This window comes from Phocoena sinus, chromosome 7 (assembly GCF_008692025.1).
Source record: "Phocoena sinus isolate mPhoSin1 chromosome 7, mPhoSin1.pri, whole genome shotgun sequence".
NCBI lineage: Eukaryota > Metazoa > Chordata > Mammalia > Artiodactyla > Phocoenidae > Phocoena > Phocoena sinus.
The window spans coordinates 7,760,354-7,785,303 of NC_045769.1; the positions used below are offsets into that span (position 1 = coordinate 7,760,354).

General features: G+C 38.0%; 1 protein-coding gene and 1 non-coding gene across 10 annotated transcripts in view; one reads left to right on the forward strand and one right to left on the reverse strand.

Moving 5' to 3' along the window:
• The window catches only part of DIS3L2 (DIS3 like 3'-5' exoribonuclease 2), a 376,911-nt gene that overhangs the window by 236,751 nt on the left and 115,210 nt on the right, over positions 1–24,950 (reverse strand). For all 9 annotated transcript variants that reach the window (XR_004350756.1, XR_004350757.1, XR_004350758.1 and 6 more), the window contains exon 6: positions 14,842–15,076. Coding sequence is in view for 5 of the 9 variants with exons in the window: in XM_032637768.1 (XP_032493659.1) it covers positions 14,842–15,076 (235 nt within the window). In the remaining 4 variants the exon portion in view is untranslated. The remainder of the gene's footprint in view (positions 1–14,841; positions 15,077–24,950) is intronic.
• Positions 20,537–20,643, forward strand: LOC116757241. The gene has a single exon (XR_004350888.1). It is a non-coding gene; the product is annotated as a U6 spliceosomal RNA (small nuclear RNA).

Consider the following 24,950-nt stretch of genomic DNA (forward strand, 5'->3'; position numbering starts at 1 on the left):
CTGCCATTGCTCTCAGTCAGGTCAAGCATCTTAACTGGTCTCATGCCATGCCCTAACTTCTCCCCCCTTCCTAACAATCAGTCTCCTTTCCTTAACAACCTTGGGTGACTTCCCATTACCCAGATCTCTTAGCAGCCACAGAAAACTGGACAAAGCTTCACCACAGCCTATTTTTCTAGCCTCCCCTCCAAACTCCCCACCATGTACACTGCACTATTCCCACTGTAAGTATTATTCTACCTACTATCCACCTCTGTGCCCCTGTTCATGCCAAGAATATTTCTGACCCTTCTTTGCCTGGAAAGCTACTCATCCTTCAAGGCCTAGAGAGCAAATTGTCTTATTTTCTCTCCCTCTTCCTCCTCTCACCTTCTCCCCCTTCCTCTGTGAATGGGCCCTCCCTCCCTCTGCAAATCTGTCCCTCTTCTCTGTGTGCACTATTTGTGGTTTCTAGAAGCCTCTGTTCCCTAATGACTTTGTTTCCAGCCCTCACTCCACATGACACTGTTACCCCAGAGTCCTCAAGCTGTGGAGGAAAAAATCTAACGGGTCACTGGCCAGTCAATGTATTGATGTTTCTTAGGTCAGGGGTCTACTCATGATCCAGCTAACGTCCCGGGGACAGGGCAGACTGCATCTACCACGTTAGTAAAGGCAATTCCCATGGAAGGGGACTAAGGCAGTCACGATCCAGAACACACGTCTGTTACTATATCTCCTCTTATGGAATAATTGCACCTCAAGGACAAGCATCTGGATTTTACTCTTCATTCACCTTTCTCTTCCTAGTAAGTGGCAGAATGCCTGGCTTGTCACTCCCTCTGCATCTCCTTGGATGCTCTTAGTTGAGATGACAGAACATTCAACACAAACTGGCTTATATCTCAAAGGTGAATCACTGGCTAATGCAATTAGAAGTCCAGAAGGAAAACAGGCTTCAAGGTCAGTTGATCCAGGGCCCAGCCCTCTAATGGTTGTAGGGGCCCAGATTTTTTTCTGCTTCTCCACTCTTCTATCCACAGCACTTGGCTAGTCATAGGATAGCTTCCAGTACCAATCAGGGATAAATCTTTCATGTTCACATCCATCAGGAAACTACTTACATCCCAGAATTCTAAGCAGGAGTCACCCTGATTAGACTGCTTAGGTCATGTGCCTATGAGAAGAGGAAATGGTTTGAAGCGGCAGCATCCAGTGCAGTAGCCACAAACCACATGTAGCTATTTAAAATAAAATTAAAATTAAGTATAATTAAAAAGTCAGTTTTTCAGTCACAAATTTCAAGTGCTCAACAGCCACATGTGACTAGGTGGCTACACAGAACATCCTACTGGCATAAGGTAACCAAGTAACTGGTATGAGGCAACCAAAACTTGGCAGCTGGGGTCAACCTAGTTCAAAGTCCCAGGAATCTGGGGAAGGGGCAGATGTCCAGATGAAAATCTAGGTGCATACAGGAAAGGGAAAGAGGGAAATAGACTCTAGATGGGCAATGAACAATACTCAACATATCCTTTTAGAAAGAAATTAAACTGATCTGGCGTGATCTGCTCTTCAAAAAATATAACGCATTTGTAGAAACTGTCTGTTGTTATTTGAGGTACAAGGTGTTTTTCTTTTACAAACTCACTAACTTCCTGTGGGACACTGGACATGCCAAGTAACCTCTCTGAGTCTGTTTCCTCGTCTGTAAAATAAAAAAAGGGGGTGAACTAGATCCGTTGTTTCTAACCTTTTAATCAGAGCAGAATTTTTTACAATACATTTTTTTAAATTAATTTTTGCCTAAGATCTCACACTTTGAAGTATTTTTAGTAACTTAACTGCATCAAAAATTAATTTGTTACCCTGTTTTTTATCAAAAACACACAACTGTTAATTAGAGCCTCTGATCACCAAGAAAAGTCAATGTTACCATGGTAGGCTAGTATCATTTGTATCAAAAGTAAAATAAGTTGACCTTGCAGTCTTAAAGCAAATGAACTATTTTCATTTAGTGTCATGAAATATTTATAAATAATGTGAAGTACTCCACTGGAAGCCCCGAGGGGTGGACTAACACCTGTCAAGGAGAGTACCTGATCTTGTAGGACTCAGGTAGGTCCAGAATTTTATGATTTCTATAGTAATGCAACTGTAAACAGATATGACCCTCATCACTAGCATAGACTAGCCTGACCTGGAAAGTACCAGAGAGAGGGATGAGTAGACAGACTTGGAAGAAAGATTCCAAGGGTGACTGGAAATAAGGAGAAAATGATACCATCACACAAAGATGCTGATCTACATTTTTATTACCAGTAAGCCCCCCAAAAGTAGATTATTAAGTAATTCAGGGAGGCAAGTATAAAGCTAAAAGTGGACAGCAAGCAAGAGAATCAAGAGTGCAATACTGCAAAGGTGCTAAAAGAACCATGGGTAGGGGGGTGTGGCTCCAGAGACCTTCAAGTCTTCATTTACCTCTACTGAGGAGAAGGGCAGGCACACATAGTGACAGACATACTAGAGGCCTGGGAACTTCTGTTTCCAGGTAACAGCATGAACTACATTTAATATAGATTACTTGCTTTTATTTAAATTTCTATTCCAATAATTTGGTGTTAAAGTACTAGCAAGAAGGCTGACAGGCAGGTCTATTCTAGGTGCTGTAAGGAATGGATTGGGGCAGAGTATATTCTAGAAAATAAATTACTTGTAATGTTAGAAAAATGTTCTGAAACCCAAGCTCCCTAGGACTGTTGATACGTCAAAGAGAAAATAGGTAGGACTGACTCAATGATAAAAAATGAGAAGAGGAGAAGGTGAAAATGACAAGCCAGAGAAAGAACTGGACAAGCTTCGATCATATTTCAGTAAAGAACAAATATTATTTTTTCAAGATTGTTATAATTCATCATGGTTTTCTATCTCTGTTAACCCTTCTAATAACTATGTATTTAACAATTTAAAAATTCCTTTAAAAACACCCACATTTCTCAAACAGCTAAGTATATGACCCAGCAATTCTACTACTGGGTATAATTTCAATGGAATTGAAGACAGGAACTCAGATACTTGCTCACCAATGTTCATTTCAGCATTACTCACTATTCAATAGCCAAAAGGTGGAAACAAACCAGTGTCCATCAACATGAATGGATAAACAAAATGTGGTATATTCAATATAATGAAATACTACTCAGTCATGAAAAGGAATGACATTCTGACACGTGCTACAACATAGATGAACGTTGAAAACATTATGCTAAATGAAATAAGCCAGACACAAAAGGAGGAATATTGTATGACTCCACTTATATGACATATCAAGAAGAGACAATTTATAGAGAGGAAGTAGATTAGTGGTTAGCAGAGACTGGGGTGGGTGAAATGGGGAGTTGTTTAATGGTTACAGAGTTTCTGTTTAGCATGATTAAAAAAACGTGTGGGAATAGAACTAGATAATAGTAATGGCTGTGCAACATCATGAATGTAATTAATGGGACTGAATTGTAAACATAAAAATGGTTAAAAAGACAAATTTGGTGCTATATATATTTTATCACACACACAAAAGATTTTGAAAACCACAAGAGTTTCTGTTTCTTATAGAGAGTGTAGGGCAGGGAATAGTGTGATAATATTTATTGCTTTCAAGGAGGGAAACTCAGGTGGCAGAAGAGAATAGGTAGGCCCCCATCCTTTGACAGTCCCTTAAAGAAACTCTTAGAATAGAGGGGTTCTTCAAGGACCTAAACAGATGCCGATGACGCTTTAAACTACATTTCCAATCCAATCTCTGACGTCAACTTCAACCTACATTTCCAACTATACATGACCACCTCAGACTTAACATGTTTAAAAGAAAGTCCTTAGGAATACAAGATAAAGGTAGAGATTACTTACAATAAATAAAAATAGTAGAAATAAGTTTCTACTAAAAATTAAACAGACAAGTTACTTCCTAGTGTAATAAAAAATGAGGGGAAAACTGAAAGGTTTGATTATAGATGCAGAGGAAATTAATTGAAAAAACTTCGTACAACTCTATTCTAAAATATTAGAATAGGTGGCGAAAATGTATGATTTTCCTGGAAAATATAATTTTAATTTTGCATTATCAAAATTAATGCAAGAGGGAAAAAACCCTACAGAAACAAAATAATCATTACACATGGAGAAAGCTGCCAGCTAAAGAAAGCCCAACCCATGTTCCAACCATGTGTTCTTTAAATGCTTCAAGTACTGAGAACACTTGATCATTCTCAATGCTATTCTGACTGCTCCAAAGCAGCGAGAAAAAGGCTCCCCAGTTCTTCCCAAAAAGTTAACAGAGCCTGATACCAAAACACAAAAAAGACAGCACAATAAGAAGAAACTGCAGACAAATCACACATTTTGTATTTTAAATCCAAAAATCATAAATAAATATCAGCAAACAGAACTGAGTTACATGTTAAAACATGCTATACACCACGACCAAGAGAGAGTCATGGCTGTATGAGGGATGCAAGAATTATTCAACGTTATGTGTCATCAAGTGAACAAGCCAAAGGGGAAAAAAACCCAAAATCTTGAAAGAAGCTCAGAAGGCACCTGAAAGAAAAATTCAATATCCATTCCCAATAGAAACTTTTAGTTAAAAAAGAAAAAGGACACTTGGCTAACTAGGTCTGAAGCGAACAACCAGCACTGTGCTTGAGGGTTTAATACTGGAAGCATTCCTGTTAAAGTCCAGAAGAAGGCAATCACCACTATTATGTAATACAGTTCTTAAAGCAATGGCCAATGACATGAGGAAAAAATGAGAAGCACAAATTAGAAAGTTAGGGACAAAATTATTATCTGCAGATAAAATTGTTTTATACCTAGAAAATCAAAGCCACCAACTAGAAAATTATTGGAAATAATAAGAGCATTCATTAAGGTATCCAGTTTAAAGATACACACAACAACCCCAATAGCTTTCTTATATATCAACAATTACATGTAGGAAATTGCTGGAAAAAATTTCCTTTCAAATTAATACTAAACAACACAAAATACTCAATGTTTTTTTTCTAATACTCAAGTTTTTTCTCATGTGCAATAATGCTATATATAAACTATTAAACATATTAAGAAGATGTAAGATTCAAAATTCACATTATGAATAGGTTTGATAAACTAAGACATACATAGACCATACTATAGTCAAAACAGCAAAACGGGGCACAGTCCCCAAAAAAGACCCCACAATTGAGCAAAAATTGAGGCAACAGATTTTTACCCAAATTATTTTAATTAGCGTGTTGCATTTCCTAACAGTAAATAATTAAAACATTCATTAAAGTCTTGTTCAGCATCGACTATCAATTTCAGTAGCTTAAACCAGTGGTTCTCCAAGTGTGGTTTGAGATCCTGCCAAAGGCCCACAAGGTCAAGACTCTTTTCATAATAATACTAAGACATTATTTGTCTCTTTCACTCTCATTTTCTCATGTCTGTAAAGTAGAGGTCAGCAAACTAAACTGGCCCACAGGCCAAATCCAGCCATGTCCACTCATTTACATATTCTCCACAGCCACTTTCAGGCTACAAAAACAGAGTTGAGTAGTTGTGACACAGAAGACTCTGTCTCTGGTGTATCCCACAAAGCTGGAAATATTTACTATGTGGTCCTTTACAGAATACCTTTGCTAATCCCTGCTCTAATGAACAATAGAATGTGTGCTTATGTATTCTTGTGTTTTCTAGAATTTTCTAAGATTATCAATTTAAAGTACAAACAAGTATATTTTAGAAGTTAATTCCATTTTTCTCCTCAGTATTTTGACTGTGGTTTTATCTACTATAAATCATTAACCTCACTAATGCCCAATAAATCATTATTTTAAAATCTGAAGTTTTCCTTAAATGTACACAGAAACACAACTAGAAGTAAGTACACTTATTTTGCAATATTTTAAGGCTTTCTTTGTTTTAATTTTAAATACAGAAATATTGATAGATATAACCTACATACACAAAAGCATTTTGGAGTCTTCAATAATTCTTAAGAACACAGAAGTGTCCTGAGACCAAATAACTTGAGAATCACAGGTTTAAATAAAGTTGTCTGCAGCAGAATACAAATTCTTTTCAAGAACACAAGGAATACTCTCCAGGATAAATCACATGCTATGCTACAAAACAAGTCTCAACAAATTTAAGAGCACAGAAATTACAACAAGCATGTTTCCCAACCACAACAGTATGAAACTAGAAGTCAATTACAGAAAGAAAAATGGGAAAAGCACAAACATGTAAACACTAAACAACATGGGTCAATGGGGAAATCAGAAAATACCTCGAGACAAAAGAAAATGGAAACACAAACTCTATGGGATGCAGCAAAAGCAGTTCTAAGAGGGAAGTTTAGAGTGATAAAGGCCTTCCTCAAGAAACAAGAATAATCTGAAATAAACAACCTAACCTACCATCTAAAAAGAAGAACAAACAAAACCCAAAGTCAGCAGTGGGAAAGAAATAATAAAGATCAGAGAGGAAATTAAATAGAGACCAAAAGAACAACAGAAAAGATCAATGAAACCAAGAGCTAGTTTTCTGAAAACACAAACAAAATTGATAACCCTCTAGCCAGACTCACCAAGAAGAAATGAGAGAGAACCCAAATAAACAAAATTAGAAATGAAAGAGGAGCAATAACAACCAATACCACAGAGATACAAAAAATCATAAGGAAATACTACAAACAGTTATACACCAACAAACTGCATAACCTAGAAGAAACAGACAAATTTCTAGAAACATACAACCTGCCAAGACTAAATCAAGAACAAACAGACAATATGAATAGACTGATCACTAGTAGTGAAATTGAATTTGTAATTTAAAAAATTCACAGCCAGCAAAAGCCCAGGACTGGATGGCTTCATTGGGGAATTCTACCAAACATATGAAGAAGTGCTAATACCTATCCTCCTCAAACTATTCCAAAAATTGAAGAGGACAGAGCGCTCCCAAATTCACTCAGTGAGGCCACCATTACCCTGATACCAAAACCAAAGACACTACAAAAAAAAAAAAAAAAAAATTACAAGCCAATATCTTTGATGAATATAGATGCAAAAATTCTCAACAAAATATTAGCAAACCAAATCCAACAATATATACAAAGGATCATACAGCATAATCAAGTGGGATGTATTCCAAGGACACAAGGATGGTTCAATATTTGCAAATCAATGTGGTACAGCTCATTAACAAAAATGATAAAAATCACATAATCATCTTAATAGACACAGAAAAAGTAGTTGATGAAATTCCATATCCATTCATGATAAAAACTCTGATCAAAGGTGGTAGAGAGGGAACATATATCTACATAATAAAGGCCATTTATGACAAATTCACAGCTAACATCATACCCAATGGTGAAAAGCTGACAGCCTTTCCTCTAAAATCAGGAACAAGACAAGTATGCCCACTCTCGCCACTTCTATTTAACACAGTATTGGAAGTCCTGGCCACAGCAATCAGACAAGAAAGAGAAACAAAAGGCATCTAAATTGGAAGGGAAAAAGTAAAATTGTCACTATTTGCAGATGATACTGCTACTATATACAGAAAACTCAAATGTCTCAAAAAAAAACTATTACAACTAATAAGTGAATTCAGTAATGTTACAGGATACAAGATTAATATACAGAAATCTGTTGCTTTTCTATATTTGAATAATGAAATATCAGAAAGAGAAAGAAAAAAATACCAATGCCATTCAAAATCTCATCAAAAAGAATAAAATATCTAGGAATACACTTAAACAAAGAGATTAAAGACCTATACTGTGAAAACTATAAAACACTGATGAAGGAAAGTAGAAGATGATACAAAGAAATGAAAAGATATTCCACGCTCTTGGATTAGAAGAATTAGTATTGTTAAAATGGCCATACTAACCAAAGCAATCTACAGATTTAATGCAATTCCTATTAAAATACCCATGACATTTTTCACAGAACTAAAACAAATAATCCTGAATTGTATACGGAACCACAGACTTTAAGACCCTAAATTGCCAAAGTAATCTTGGGAAAAAGAGAATATAAAGCTGAAGGTACCACCCTCGCTGACTTCAGACTATACTACAAATCTACAGTAATCAAAACAGCACAGTACTGGCACAAAAACAGACATATAGATCAATGGAACAGAACAGAGAGCTCAGAAGTAAACCCATGCACCTATGATCAATTAATCTATGATAAAGGAGGCAAGAATATACAATGGATAAAAGACAGTCTCTTCAGTAAGTAGTGCAGGGAACACTGGACAGCCACATGTAAAAGAATGAGATGACAACATTTCCTCAAACCATATACAAAAATAAATTCAAAATGGATTAAAGACCTAAAGTTAAGATCCAAAACCATAAAACTCCTAGAAGAGAACATAGGCAGAACATATACTGGATATGCTATAAGAATTAAATAATTAAATGTCATGAGGAATAATTATAAAGTACTTAGGGCCTAGCACACAGTAAATGTTCAATAAGTATCAGTGATTATTATGTGTAAATACATATCTGGGTATGCATGTATATAAAAATATACCTAGGTATATCCTAGGTATGGCAAAAGAAGTATTTAGAGGGAATTTTATAGCTTTAAAAATATTTCAAAGGAAACAAGAGAAGTTGAAAAGACATATTCAACTCAAGAAGTTGGGAAAAGGGCAAAAAAGCAACACCCCCAAGTAAGGAATAAATAACTAAGATAAGGGCAAATATCAATGATATACAGAACAACATCATCAACAATAAACAGAAAAATAACACAACCAAAAATCATGTTCCTTGAAAAGATTAATAAGATAGATCTTTGGCAAGCAAGAGTTAAGAAAAAAGAGAAGAGTCAAACAATTAAAATACAGAATGAAAAGGGAGGCAAAAATACTGACACAAGGAGTTATTTTAATAATTAAAGAATATTAATGAGTATTAGGAATATCTATGTGATCATAAATTCAAATGGATAAATTCCCCTTCAGTTATGCCAAAATTGGCATCAAAAAGAGAGACTGAACAGACCAATCAGTATAAAAGAGACTGAAAGAGCAAAGATCTCGCCTTCTGAAAAACAGCAGTTGCAGAAAATTTTACAATGAGGTCTACCAAATTTTAAGGAAGACTTAATTCCTGTTTTTTTAAATTAATTTTTATTGGAGTATGCTTTACAATGTAACTCCTGTCTTATACAAGCTATTCTGGGAAAATAGTAAACCGTCAGTACAGACGAATTTATTTGCAAAGCAGAAATAGAGACACAGATGTAGAGAACAAACTTATGGATAGCAAGGGGAAAGGGGTGGTGGTGGGATGAATTGGGAGATTGGGATTGACATATATACACTATTATGTATAAAATAGATAAATGAGAACCTACTGTACAGCACAGGGAACTCTACTCAATGCTCTGTGGTGACCTAAACGGGAGGAAATCTAAAAAAGAGGGGATAAACGTATACGTATAACTGATTCACTTTGCTGTACAGCAGAAAGTAACACAACATGTAAAGCAACTATACTCCAATAAAAATTTTTTTAAAAAATGACCAGGACGTTTTATGAAGCTAATATAATCTTGACTGTAAAAACCAGATAATGATAAGAAAATGATATGTCCGTTTAACATGATACAAAAAAATCCTACACTATATATTACCTAAGTAAATCCAATATTGTACTTAAAAAATAATAATATATTGGGATTAAGTAGGAGTTATCCTAGGAATTCGAGGATGGTTCAATAACAAAAACACATTTAAAGGAGAGAAACCAAATGATACTCTCAATCAATAAAGAATCAGCTTCATGAAGTTCAGCAAAAGGCAAAACTGTGGAGTTAAAAAAGACTGTATGAGAAAACATCTATGTGACCTAGGAATATGCAAAAAACTAAAAAAAAAAACCCATAAAGTATATGATTAATTTTATCACAGAAAAATTAAGAATTTTTGTTCAGTGAAAAACACCATAAAGTTAATAGACAAATGACTAAAGGACAGAATGGTAGGAGATATTTGTAATGCCTAAAGTGGAAAAGGGATTATTATAGAGAATAGGTAAGAACTGCCTGCAAATCAACAACAGAACAGTAACTATGATGGAACAATGGGCAAACGATATGCAAAGGCAATTTACAGAACTTAATCTCTAGAGTATAAAAAACTAGAAAGCTGAATAATTCTAACTATTGGCAGGAATGAGAAGGTAAAAGAAGCTTCATGGGTGTGGAGAAAAGGGAACCCTCCTACACTGATGGTGGGAATGTAAATTGGTACAGCTGCTATGGAAAACAGTATGGAGGCTCCTTAAAAAACTAAAAGAGTTGCCATATGATCCAGCAATCCCATTCCTGAACATATATCCAGACAAAACTATAATTCAAAAAGATACACGCACCTCTATTTTCATAGCAGCACTATTTACAGTAGCCAAGACATGGAAGCAACCTAAATGTCCATCGACAGATGAATGGATAAAAAAGATGTGGTATACACACACACATACACACACAATGGAATACTACTCAGACATAAAAAAGAGTGAAATAATGCCATTTGCAGCAACATGATGGACCTAGAGATTATCATACTAAGCGAAGTAAATCAGAAAGAGAAAGACAAATACCATAGGACATAATTTATATGTGGAATCTAAAATATGACATAAATGAACTTCCACGAAACAGAAACAGACTCACAGACATAAAGAACAGACCTGTGGTTGCCAAGGGGGAGGTAGGGTAGGGGAGGGAAGGATTGGGAGTTTGGGATTAGCAGATGCAAACTATTTTATACAGAATGGATAAACAACAACGTCCTGTTGTATTAGCTCAGGGAACTATATTCAATATCCTGTAATAAACCATAATGGACTTCACAGGGAGGAATGGCTGGTCTAGCACAGGTCTTAGACATTGGAGGTCCTGACCATCTGTCTCTACCTGAATCACACATGATATGAATGCATCACCCACTCAGTCTAAAAGACAGGGAAGGGCTTCCCTGGTGGTGCAGTGGTTAAGAATCCGCCTGCCAATGCAGGGGACACAGGTTCGAACCCTGGTCCGGGAAGATCCCACATGCCGCAGAGCAACTAAGCCCGTGAGCCACGACTACTGAGCCCACATGCCACAACTACTGAAGCCTGCGCGCCTAGAGCCTGTGCTCGGCAACGAGAGAAGCCACTGCAACAAGAAGCCCATGCACTGCAACAAAGAGCAGCCCCCACTCGCCACAACTAGAGAAAGCCCGCGTGCAGCAACGAAGACCCAACGCAGCTAAAAATAAATAAATAAAAGACAGGGAAGCAAAAATTCCCACTGTATCCTTCTAACATAGGTCTGGACAAAGTTTTACTCTTTTTTAAAAACAAAAATATACTTTAAAACACTGGCACAAAACATTGGCCAAAAATTGTGGTTGATGGGAAACTGCCTTATATTTAATTTTTAATATAATTTCTGAAGCAAACATAACTGTCTTCTAATTATATTAATCATCATTATACACAGTGGAGAGCTAGGAAACAAAAATATAAGAAAGATTTGATCTCAGAATCTGGAAACACTAGCAGAAAGGAAATGAAAAAAATTAGCTCGGAGAAAGAAGGGTTTCTAGACAGTCAGGAGTAAGGGTTCTTGGCATTTCAGTAACCCCAAAGTATCACAGGAGAATAATCATATGGATCTGCTTTTCTCAGCCAAAGGGAAATACGGTTACTTTTTATCCAAGGAAAGAGAGCTTAAACCTAGGCAATGAATAGGCCTGTTGCTGGAAGGAGATGAATTTTAAGTGTGAAAAAAAGGGCTCTTCCTGACTCCTACGGTTGACTTGGGCAGGCCCCAGGAGGCACAGTAATAGATCGATTCAAACCTCGGAAGGGAACAAGGATTCCATGTAGATTCTCCCTTCAAAAAAAGAGTTGAAGGTGGCCAGAGACAAAAGTGAGAACTTAGAGGGTCACCGACTCTACATTCAAACCCATGTTCAGTCATCAGGGTACTGGCAGAAGCTTCTCTCCAGACCAGAAAACTGAACAAGATCTCTGACAGACCCTACTAAGGTAGAGAACAGGAAAAGTACATCACAACCTGATTAGGTCACCATCGCCAAGACTCAGAGGCCAAAACTGTTCTTAAAGTTCCCAAAGATGTATGATAAAGAGCTACTGTACCAATTAGTCATGATGTTTTTTTATCCTTTGGAGTTTGCTAATCAGGCGATCGTTACTCAAATACTTGATACCAAAGAATATTTATTTGGGTTGTCCCCAGTCTTGACACAGATGGCAGTTTTCTATGCTGACAACAATGCCATTGCCTGGGAAGTGGTAAAAGCTCAGCCTTGGGAGGCTGTGGGGCTGGACCTACAAAAGGGGCCCAGGTCTTTGGCCTATTCTCTCAAGGGCTGAGGATGATCCAGATCCATGTTGTCTTCCTAGAAGAAACTATTGTGTAGGTCTGAGATGCCCAGAGAAACTTTTCTCTGAATGCAATGATAGACACTTGCTGCATACAGCTGGGGTTACCTGCTCAATTACCAGAGAAATTGGTAGTTATGGTAAAGATATGAATGTTTCCCGGGCAAAAAGGGATATACTAAGTACACACATGTAATATGTCATGTTTACTTTGGGTAAAAAAAAACATGATATTCAAACAAAAATCACTCTTTTGCACACAGGTGTGAACTAGGATTAATAATCCATTTGCAATTACAACACAAAGCAATGAACCTTTCTAGAAGTCTTAGGAAAAGTTTATGATGTTCTTAAGGTTATGGTTTGTTTCAATAACAAATTTCAAACCCTTAAATGGTGCAAAAAGAACTAACATCCTAACTGTAACCAGATTTTATATTATCCAGAGAAGAGAAGCTGGTTGAAATATCCTTAAAAACACCATGATTTTTAAAAAAGCAAATTGCAATTTTCCTAAATATCAAGAGGGCAAGAAATGAGAAACAGCCATGTGGTTTCAAAACTCTATTTAGAGGCTAGCAGGAAAGAGAAATTGGTACCAGATTCTGAGGGAAGGATTAAGGCTGTTCCCTCAGTCAGGGCCAGTGAGGAAGCAATATATATAACAGTAGGATACGAAGACCGTAAAAACAGTAAGGAAAAAAACTGCATACGGTGGACTTGTAAAGCACTCAGTGACACTTACCTGCAACAGAGATGGAGGAAAATTACAACAGAGGACAAATCAAGAGTACGTCTGGCATCAGAATTTCCCAAACAAAGGATAAAGTGAATTATTAATATCCACCCTGGGCATCAATTCTGCCATCACGTCCATCCATCAATATTTCCTTGCCCTTGTATTGGTACCAATCACTAATGAGAAACTGAAGCATCTCATCCCTTCAACTTGGAACCTAGAGGAAAAGAGGCTGCTGAGGTCTTCCAAGTTCAATCACCTGAGCTAGGTTTCCACAAAGTAGTTTTGGGCCAAATACCCAGTAAGTTTTAAAGTACTCCTTCCCCTGGCTTTGTCCTTCAAGTATCTCTCTCCCTTGGTGACCTTGCAGATGAGGATTTGGCTATTTAGGGTCCTGGTTATTAAACTGTTTTTAAAGGAAGAAAGAAGAAACATCAGAAGAAGGAATTCTCAAGGAATAACATCCAAATGACATTGGCTGCGCCCTGAACAGTGGAACCACTAGTTATCTAAGCAGGCCACAAAAACAAAAGAACCTGGGTGCCCTCAGGTCAGCAGTGAGGTGGGGCAGTGAGGAAGCAGTAGCCTCTTCATTCAGATAGAATTTCAAAGTCGGGAAGTCCTTCTGAATGAGTAGCACTTGGCACCAGAAAGTGACACATGCTTTTAGAAAGTGCTCGCTGCCCGAGATCACTACCTCATCAGCAGTGAAGACACAGAGTGATCCTTATGCAGTCACTTCCTGAAATCACCTCCAGCTTTCTTCAGGATGTCAGAGAACTGTGCTCACCAGTCCCTATCACAGGGTGTCTGCTGAACATCCTCCTTTAGTAATCTTCTGGCACTTCTTCTAGCCTTTCGTGGGGACTGTGCCAGAAACTTCTTCCTGATAAAAAAACCCTCATAATCTAGTTGGCCTAACCAGGTCAATATTTTCCATTTCATAACATACATAAAAATCAATCTGGCTAGAAAACATATTCCCTGCACTTAAAACCTCCTAGAAATCTATACATTGAAATATTCCAATTTTCATTGCTACTTTCCCTTAAGTTTTCCAGACTGCAGTCAGGTAGGGCCCTTGGTCACAGCTCTTCGCCTATGTGCTTGCAATTGCTTTTTTCAGTATCCAGGAGACCCATGGCTTAAATTTTGATCACAGAAAATAAGACTGGCTTTTTTAAAAGCTTACAATCAAAACACTTTGTAAAGATAATCTACTTATCAAATTTAAGGTGATCTATTCACCACTGAGGATGAAATGTACCAAGTTAAAATTAAAGCAAAATCCAGGGTAAAACAAAGTGCTTTCTTTGGAAGGATTTTAGTTTGGTTTAATTATGTTCATATCAACCACAGGGTGGGATTGGGCTCATCACAGGAAATTTCAAGGTTAGCTATCAACGCAATGCAAAACCCATTAGGAAATGACAACAGCAACCACTGACCACACAAATCACCAGCAGCATTTGTCCCCTCCTCCCAAACAGCAGCTGGAAGCCTGTCAAAGATCCCCCTTTCCTAAAAGCTGCCACAGGTTAGAAACTGCAAAGATACCAGCTGTATTGTGTGATTAATTCTGTAGCACAGAGAGAATTCCAATACTTAAAACAATCTACTAAAATAAAACGTCGGAGATCAGTCCGGAACTCACCTTTTTCATGAACACAAACTGAGAGTTTCTTAACACCATCAACCAGAGCATTCTGCGTGTTGCCATGTCCATCTTCTGAGTCGCTGTCATCAAACTGAGCCTCTATAATGACATCAGGACTGTCATTATAGCCTTTCAGGGACTGTTGCAGGAGATGGCTTCCACAGAGCTCCTCAGGGAGATCTGATTCATAGGCACCTTCTGTTTCTTTGTCATTGCTCTCTGGTTTAATTACCTGAAGAAAAGAGAAAAGTTCTGCTAAATCACTGGAGGGAAAAATGGGAAAGTGCAGATTTTTCTTTTGTCATTTTTCTTTCCTAAGGAAAAAACTGCACATTCAGAAGCACTGGACACTCACCATGTAGTTTGACAAAGAATCTTTATTTTCCAGATGTACAGATTACCTTACAATCAATCCAGCTCTTCAAGATGCCCAAGATTAATGCTACATCCACTTCTATTTTTCTGATGTATATTTTCATCCTCTCTCCCACAAAGGCCCTGAATACCAGAAGTACCACACTGCTTCACAAAGTGTCCATCACATGGGACCAACTAGTATGCTGGGAAATGATAAAAGAACTCAACATAGTTTGTCACTGTGTTCCCAAATGAAACCACAATAATGTAAGATGAAACAGAAAAACAATTAAGTGTGAACAAGAGTTTATAAAATGTTCCCATAAAAAATATAAACCCTTAATTCTCCATTTTGAGGCCTGAGATCAGTATAGAAAGCACACAACTGATAGACATTTACACTAGAAATAAGAATGAGCCTTACACAATATGTCAAATTTTTTCAATTTAACAAAAATGAAGCAAATAGGAGAAAAGAATCCACTACTAATCCATTCAATGAGTTAGTCACATGACACTCATATGACAGTACCCTTTGATTTCTATGGGCACAATATTAACATACACCAGTGTTATTTAGTCACTGAAAAAAAAAAAAAGGTGACCCTATATGTAAATCTGCCCATCTACATTAGCAAAACAGACAGCAGATTTTGTAGGTTCTAGATGTTACTTAGAACACCATATCCTTCTAATAATCTATTTCTGGATGAGAACTCTATGTGCAATTTAAACATACAATCAAGATGTGATCATACATATGTGTGTGTGTACATGAACTGGATCACTATTGGTAACACACTCGTTTCATTCTCTCAAACAAATGCTGGAAGGCCAGCCTCATGCCAGGCACCCTCATGAGGCCTACATTTTATAGTGAGGAGACAGATGGTGAACAATTTACTCATTCAACAAATCGTACGGAGTAACTTTCACGGTGCAAGACACTGTTCTAGGTGGCAAGGATGCAGCGGGGTACACAATCAAAAGTCTGATAATGGTAAGTGCTAGTGAAAAAAATATATAATATGAAAATGCTGGTTATTGGAAACTGAGGCTAGTTTACCAGTAGGGTGGTTAGGGAGGATGCCTCCTGGATGAAGCGACATTTGAGCAGGACCTGAATGAAGTGAGTGAGCTTCTAGCAGTTTCTCTAGAAACTGCTTATAATTGAGAAGTCTAATATTTTTCTGACTTTAACTCTGGGGTTTCAAATTAGATGCCTGCTTTCAACAAACCAGATTAATGTTCAAATTAGATCACACAAAGGTCATGCTTAATGAAAGATCTTCATTTTATACAACGCACAAAAAGTTATTAAAAGAAATCTTTCTCCAAACATTATAATGTCACAGATTCCAATTATCATAACTGTCCCCAATGAATATTATAATATCCACCCAGAAAATCAAAGTAAAATATTACAAAGATATTCACACAATCAGAACACAGACTCTAAAAGTATATTCCCAAAGTTTTAAAATATGACTTCATGAAAATGTGATAACAGAAATCTGACTCTTGTCAGACTCACTGATTTATTCATTTGTTCATTCATTAATTTGTTCATTATTTCCACATTTGCTCATTATTTCCAAACAAACAAGGCTCCTTTCCTTTAACAGTTAAAACAAAAGTTCAACTGGCTAAGCCAGAAATCTCTAAAAAGATTCCCCTTAGGCCCCTTCCTGCATGAGAACATAAGAGTGAAGCAACAGCTAAGTTTTAAATTAATATACAATTACAAAACCAGCTCTCCTGCACTTCTGCCTTGAAACACGAATCCTGGCTTCATACCTGACCCAAAATATATCATTCAAAAAACAGAGAATTCACTGACAAATTAGAGAAGAAAAAGAAATCTGACACCACTCAAATCAGCAAATCCATGCAATTTCCTTAAATGTGCCGAGCAAGTTCAATAACATTTAGGAAGAGTTAACACAACCTTGGGCACTGTCAGAACAGCCCAAATCACAGGCAGGAGGTATGTGTGCGTACTCTACGTCTAAAGCAGGGTGGCTACAACACAATCACTGGTCTACTGTTCTTTTTTTACGTGTCATCCCATACAAACTTTATCTCAGAAAGAAGAGAGCTGGGGGCAGGGGTGAAAGAAAACAACTGACATGCTACAGTTAGAATATGAGGTAAAATGCAGTCTTCTGGAAAGATGTTAAACAAAGGTTCCAGGCCTTTACTTTCTATTATATATTTATTTCTTCTGCTAACAGTTTCAGAAAGGATTTGGTTCCCACAGACCAAGGAGAAAATATTAGAGGGTAACCAGAATTCTGACTTTATAAAATTTGAAGGCTCGGGCTTCCCTGGTGGCGCAGTGGTTGAGGGTCCGCCTGCCGATGCAGGGGACAGAGGTTCGTGCCCCGGTCCGGGCAGATCCCACATGCCACGGAGCGGCTGGGCCCGTGAGCCATGGCCGCTGAGTCTGCGCGTCCCGAGCCTGTGCTCCGCAACGGGAGAGGCCACAGCAGTGAGAGGCCCGCGTACCGCAAAAAAAAAAATTTGAAGGCTCAACTATCCCACAGTGAATGGTAGTCTTTGTATGTATGCATACGTGAGTAAAATATAAAGAGAATTCTGTAATCACCATGATTCTGCCTACCTACATATTAAGAATTATGCTTTGGCTTACACATACAAAGTTCAAGGAAAAGTCAATGGGAAAAAAAGCACAGTGGAAAGCAATGACCAGAGTACAGCAAGCTTAACTGTACAGCACATTTCAAAACCAACCCAGTTCTGATTTTATGATAATCTCCATGGTTTAGATGAGCTATACTATAGTTAGGCACTAACTTCACTTTTGAGTTACTAAAGCAGAGAATGCTGTATGGTAGCAGGGTTTAATGAACAAATCAAGTCATTCAAAATTGTATAATTACAAATTGTGAAATTTTTTGTTCTAGTTCTGTGAAAAATGCCAGTGGTAGTTTGATAGGGATTGCATTGAATCTGTAGATTGCTTTGGGTAGTAGAGTCATTTTCACAATGTTGATTCCTCCAATCCAAGAACATGGTATATCTCTCCATCTATTTGTATCATCTTTAATTTCTTTCATCAGTGTCTTATAATTTTCTGCATACAGGTCTTTTGTCTCCTTAGGTAGGTTTATTCCTAGATATTTTATTCTTTTTGTTGCAATGGCAAATGGGAGTGTTTTCTTGATTTCACTTTCAGATTTTTCATCATTAGGGTATAGGAATGCCAGAGATTTCTGTGCATTAATTTTGTATCCTGCTACTTTACCAAATTCATTGATTAGCTCTAGTAGCTTTCTGGTAGCATTGTTAGGATTCTCTATGTATAGTATCATGTCATCTGCAAACAGTGACAGCTTTACTCCTTCTTTTCTGATTTGGACTCCCTTTATTTCCTTTTCTTCTCTGATTGCTGTGGCTAAAACTTCCAAAACTAAGACCCCGAATAGCCAAAGCAATCTTGAGAACAAAAAACGGAGCTGGAGGAATCAGGCTCCCTGACTTCAGACTATACTACAAAGCTACAGTAATCAAGACAGTATGGTACTGGCACAAAAACAGAAAGATAGATCAATGGAACAGGATAGAAAGCCCAGAGATAAACCCACGCACATACGGTCACCTTATCTTTGATAAAGGATGCAGAAATGTACAGTGGTGAAAGGACAGCCTCTTCAACAAGTAGTGGAGGGAAAACTGGACAGGTACATGTAAAAGTATGAGATTAGATCACTCCCTAACACCATACACAAAAATAAGCTCAAAATGGATTAAAGACCTAAATGTAAGGCCAGAAACTATCAAACTCTTAGAGGAAAACAAAGGCAGGACACTCTATGACATAAATCACAGCAAGATCCTTTTTGACCCACCTCCTAAAGAAATGGAAATAAAAACAAAAATAAACAAATGGGACCTAATGAAACTTCAAAGCTTTTGCACAGCAAAGGAAACCATAAACAAGACCAAAAGACAACCCTCAGAATGGGAGAAAATATTTGCAAATGGAGAAACTGACAAAGTATTAATCTCTAAAATTTATAAGCAGCTTATGCAGCTTATTAACAAAAAAACAAACAACCCAATCCAAAAATGGGCAAAAGACCTAAACAGACATTTCTCCAAAGAAGATATACAGACTGCCAACAAACATATGAAAGAATGCTCAACATCACTAATCATTAGAGAAATGCAAATCAAAACTACAACGAGATATCATCTCACACCAGTCAGAATGGCCATCATCAAAAAATCTAGAAACAATAAATGCTGGAGAGGGTGTGGAGAAAAGGGAACCCTCTTGCACTGTTGATGGGAATGTAAATTGATACAGCCACTGTGGAGAACAGTATGGAGGCTCCTTAAAAAACTACAAATAGAACTACCATACGACCCAGCAATCCCACTACTGGGCATATACCCTGAGAAAACCATAATTCAAAAAGAGTCATGTACCAAAATGTTCATTGCAGCTCTATTTACAATAGCCCGGAGATGGAAACAACCTAAGTGTCCATCATCGGATGAATGGATAAAGAAGATGTGGCACATATATACAATGGAATACTACTCAGCCATAAAAAGAAACGAAATTGAGCTATTTGTAATGAGATGGATAGACCTAGAGTCTGTCATACAGAGTGAAGTAAGTCAGAAGGAGAGAGACAAATACTGTATGCTAACACATATATATGGAATTTAAGAAAAAAAAAAAACTGTCATGAAGAACCTAGGGGTAAGACAGGAATAAAGCCTGTGTCCTACTAGACCTACTAGAGAATGGACTTGAGGATATGGGAAGGGGGAAGGGTAAGGTGTGACAAAGCGAGAGAGAGGCATGGACATATATACACTACCAAACGTAAAGTAGATAGCTAGTGGAAAGCAGCCGCATAGCACAGGGAGATCAGCTCGGTGCTTTGTGACCGCCTGGAGGGGTGGGATAGGGAGGGAGACACAAGAGGGAAGAGATATGGGAACATATGTATATGCATAACTGATTCACTTTGTTATAAAGCAGAATTATACTCCAATAAAGATGTTTAAAAAACTGTATAATTAAAATATAAATTAATACATTGCATTTTTAAAGTATTTTCATTCTATTTTTGTTATCGCAGTACAAACAAGAATAAAATAAATGTTACGGGGAAGAAAGATCACTTTAAGTCATAGGATACAAAAGGCACTCTAAAACCGTTCCATATCACATATTGGTTAAGAATGAGGGTTGTGGAACTCCTTCGAGAAATGGCTAATTCAAGTCTAGAAAAGGAAACAAACAAGATGAAACTGGGACTTCCCTGGTGGCACAGTGGTTAAGAATCCACCTGCCGTGCTCGCTTTGGCAGCACATATACTAAAATTGGAACGATACAGAGAAGATTAGCATGGCCCCTGCACAAGGATGACACGCAAACTTGTGAAGCGTTCCATATTTTTTACTCCAATAAAGATGTTAATAAATAAATAAAAAGAAAAATCACTAAAGCACTGAAAGTTATTGCAGCTATAGGATGCCATTTTCATTCTTAATGAAATGTCAGCCATAATGTTGAATAAAAATGTACTGGATTAAAAATTTTAAGTGTATAGAAAAAAAAAAAAAAGAATCCGCCTGCCAATGCAGGGGACACAGTTTCGATCCCTGGTCCAGGAAGATCCCACATGCCGCGGAGGAACTAAGCCCGTGCACCACAGCCACTGAAGCCCGCGTGCCTCGAGCCCGTGCTCCACAACAAGAGAAGCCACAGCAATGAGAAGCCCGCGCACCACAACAAAGGGTAGCCCCCGCTCGCCACAACTAGATGCAGCCACAAATAAATAAACGAACAATCAAACAAACTAAAAAAAAAAAAAAGAACCTGGAAGATCTTGTCATTTGGGGAAAACAAGCAAGCTATCACAGGCTACTAAAGCCTCATCTAAAGGACTCAGGAATCATCATGAAAGGGCTCTCTCTGGTCAACCTCAGAAAATTCTAAACATTTATCCTACCTTTCCTATGTAAAATGTACCTCAGGTTAGCCAAACAGTTGATGAGGTAAAATTCTTCTTTATAGAAGAGTTTCAGCTAACTAAGAAGGAATGATTTAAAGATTTTCATTATTACCATTCTGATATCCCTACTGAAATGATGGATGCAAAAGATGACCATCAATGGTTGCTAAATGCTGATGGGGATGGAGTTTTATAATAGATGGACCAGAGCAGCAATACCTGAACCCACTGATGATTACAAATATCATAAAAAGAGAAAGAACCAAAGTACTTCTTGATGTACCATAATTAGGAAGTAAATACTATACTGATGTATGTACTATAATTAGGAAGTAAATACCACCATCTGTGAAGTATTTTCCCCTAACTTGAACTTAAATCTGACCTGATATAGGTAACAGAGGAAGATGTTAAACACCACTAGGGAGAGGATCCCTAGATGATTTCATCCAGTCTCATGGCTTTAAATCTCTCTATATGCTATTAACTCCAAAAATTAAATGCCTCGCCTCAACACTTCCCCCAAATTCCAGACACATATCCAATTGTCTACTTGACATCTTCATTTGGATGTCAGCTGGCGCCTCAAACAGGAGAACCCTCGGTCCCCACCAGAACCCATTCCTCTCCCAGCACTGCCTCTCTCGGCAGATGGCACCAAACTGGGGCATCACCCTTGACTCTCTCCTTCTCACACCCCACATCCAAGCTATGAAGAGAGCCTTCCTGTAAAATATATCTCCTTGCCATTTCCACTGTTACTATAAAAATCCAAGCAACCTTTATCTCCTTGCAGAACTACTGTAATAACTGGTCTCCTGACTTCTATTTTGGACCAAAGGAACTAGAGTGATTTTTTTTTTTTGGCTGCGTTGGGTCTTCGTTGCTGCGGGCGGACTTTCTCTAGTTGCGGCAAGTGGGGGCTACTCTTCGTTGCGGTGCACGGGCTCCTCATTGCAGCAGCTTCTCTTGTTGCAGAGCACAGGTTCTAGACGCACAGGCTTCAGCAGTTGTGGTGCGCAGGCTTCAGTAGTTGTGGCACACAGGCTCAGTAGTTGTGGCTTGTGGGCTCTAGAGCACAGCCTCAGTAGTTGTGGCACACAGGTTTAGGTGCTCCACGGCATGTGGGATCTTCCCAGACCAGGGCTCAAACCCATGTCCCCTGCACTGGCAGGCAGATTCTTAACCACTGCGCCACCAGGGAAGACTTAGAGTGACCTTTTTAAAACAAATCAGATCATGTCATTCTCGCAATAGCTTCCCAACATCCTTCCATCACCATGCCACAAGGTCTTGTCAAATCTGGCCCATATCTATTTTTGTGTTCTCATTTTCTACAACTTCTTCCTCTGCAAATTACACTCCAATCCTAGAGCTCTTCTCGCTATTCATAGAATACTAAAATCTTCCATCTTGAGATTTTTACCTTTGCTGTTCCCTCTATCTGGAAAACTCTTTGCCCAGCTATTCACAGGGATTGCTCTCTTCATTTTGTTTAGGTCTCTGCTGAAATAGCCTCCTCTCAGGGAGGCACTCCCTGACCACATTAACTAAAACAGCCCCACCTCCCTGTTATGACTCTATCTTCTTACCCTGCTTTATTTCTCATCACTGCACTTATCACTACCTGACAATATATTATATATTTTCTGTCTCCCAACTAGGATGTGGGTTTCATAAGCACAGAGGCTATTTTATTCACTGCTATATTCTAAGAGTTAGGAATAGCATTTAGTACTCACTCAAATATATGTTGAATGAATGGACAGCAATTAAGTAGGAAATGACCTGTTCAGAGTCTATCTCCCCTGATAAATATAAACTCCATGAAGTCACATTATATACTGAAGTCTCATCTGAATGAATAAAGAACCAGAGACGGCATACTGCAGCTAACATTTCCACACATCTAAACTCTACCCATCTCTCAAGACCTAGTCCAAATGCCTTGGATTTTCTATAACCCAGAATCCACCACACAGTCTTCTCAGGTCCTCCTCATGCCCTGCTACCTGCCCCAGACCAGAGTAATTTCTTCCTTTTCTAAAGTCCCAAAGCAATTTATACATACCTCTTCTACGGCACTTCTCATTTTTTTCACTACGCTAGTGTTATCTATGTATGTGATTTACCTCATCTGTTAAGACTGTTTGCTCACCAACAATATATCTCTGTATATTCTATGGCAACTTGCATAATCAATCTAGGTGCTCAATATTTGATGAATAAACATTATTTGATGGATAAAAGGGTAGAAAAATGAAAAAAGGAATATAAAAGACTATCAGGATGCAAGAGAGTTTTCAGAACAGTTTCCAGACACACGGATATGTGGATTAGAAAGTGGAAGCCCAATTTTCCCTGGATCTGTAAAGTAAGAGGCCTTCTTCTGTGGGACTGACCTTGAAAAAGTTGAAAAAGTCTAGCTCAGTGGTTCTCAGTTTTGAAGTTTAGCAGATCCTGCTGAGAATCAGATGAAAGCTATAACTCCTTACTCCACAGAAAAATGCACATCTACAAGTAGACAGAAAGTACTCTACAAGAATTTAAGAGTAAGGGGAGTAAAAAGTCTGGTGCTGGAGGCTACCAGTTCAGGTTGGTCAGTATTTTGGAGAGCTCTGGGCTCGGAGTGAAAGGACGGAGGCCTCAGGAGAATGGACATATTACTGACCTGGTTAACTGAGGACTTTAAAACTTCCTCTGGTTTCCTCCACAGACCTGAGAGAGAGAGGCAGCTGACTGCACTTATTATTCTGAGTACACGCTGCAACTGGGATTATTTCTCCCTTGGAGATTTAGTCTAGTCTCTGGAGGACAGGACAGAAACAGATTAGTGAAGGAACCAAATCGCTGGGTCACACAGAACGTTTTCACTCTCAAGTCTTGTTGCATGAATGGGATAGGATGAGCATCACATAACCCTGCTAATAAAAATAAACAGTGAAAATGCAAATACAAACACACACACACACACACACACACACACACACACACACACACAGAAATGTTTGTCAGATATACCCTGAAGTTAGTTTTACCATGGATACATCTGTAATCTACCTATTGTCTCCTTTTGGAAGGTGAAATTGGGCGACAGAGTGGTGTGGCAGTGTAATGAAGGGAAAAGGTGATCCCCTTTCTCCAACAGGCTGCAATCTCTGGCGGATGGAGAGCAGTAATGTGGCCTCTTCAGTAGTACTTGGGAGGAACCCTGAAAGCCATTAGGGATGAAATTGACAGGAGGCTATCAGAAGCTTACCACTGAAAGGAATAGGCCTACGCCCAGAATCTTGAGCTCTGAGACACAGAGAAGAAGAGATACACCTTTTGGAAAAGGAGAGTGGGTGTAGCATGACTTCTGTACTTTAAGGGGAACCCTGTGTTAGCAAAGGAATAGCAAAATGCCTTATAGAATATCCCTAATTCGAAGATAAGAACACTTGCTAAATCAGAGTCATGATGCAACCATGTGAATGGAAAACGTCTAAGGAAGATGCTAATCTAAAAGGCTGGCAGAATTTTAGAAAATAATTTTGAGAAAATATATAGGGAAATACATTTTAAATATAACCAAAAAGCACTGCCATGAAAGAAGATAATGATAAATTCAACTCCATTAAAAGTAAATTTTTCCTTTTATCCTAAAATAATGTAAAAGAAATTTAAAAAGATAAGCCGTAGAAGTACTCAAATCCAGAATATATAAAGAACTGCTATAGATCAATGAAAGACAATCCAACAGAGAAATG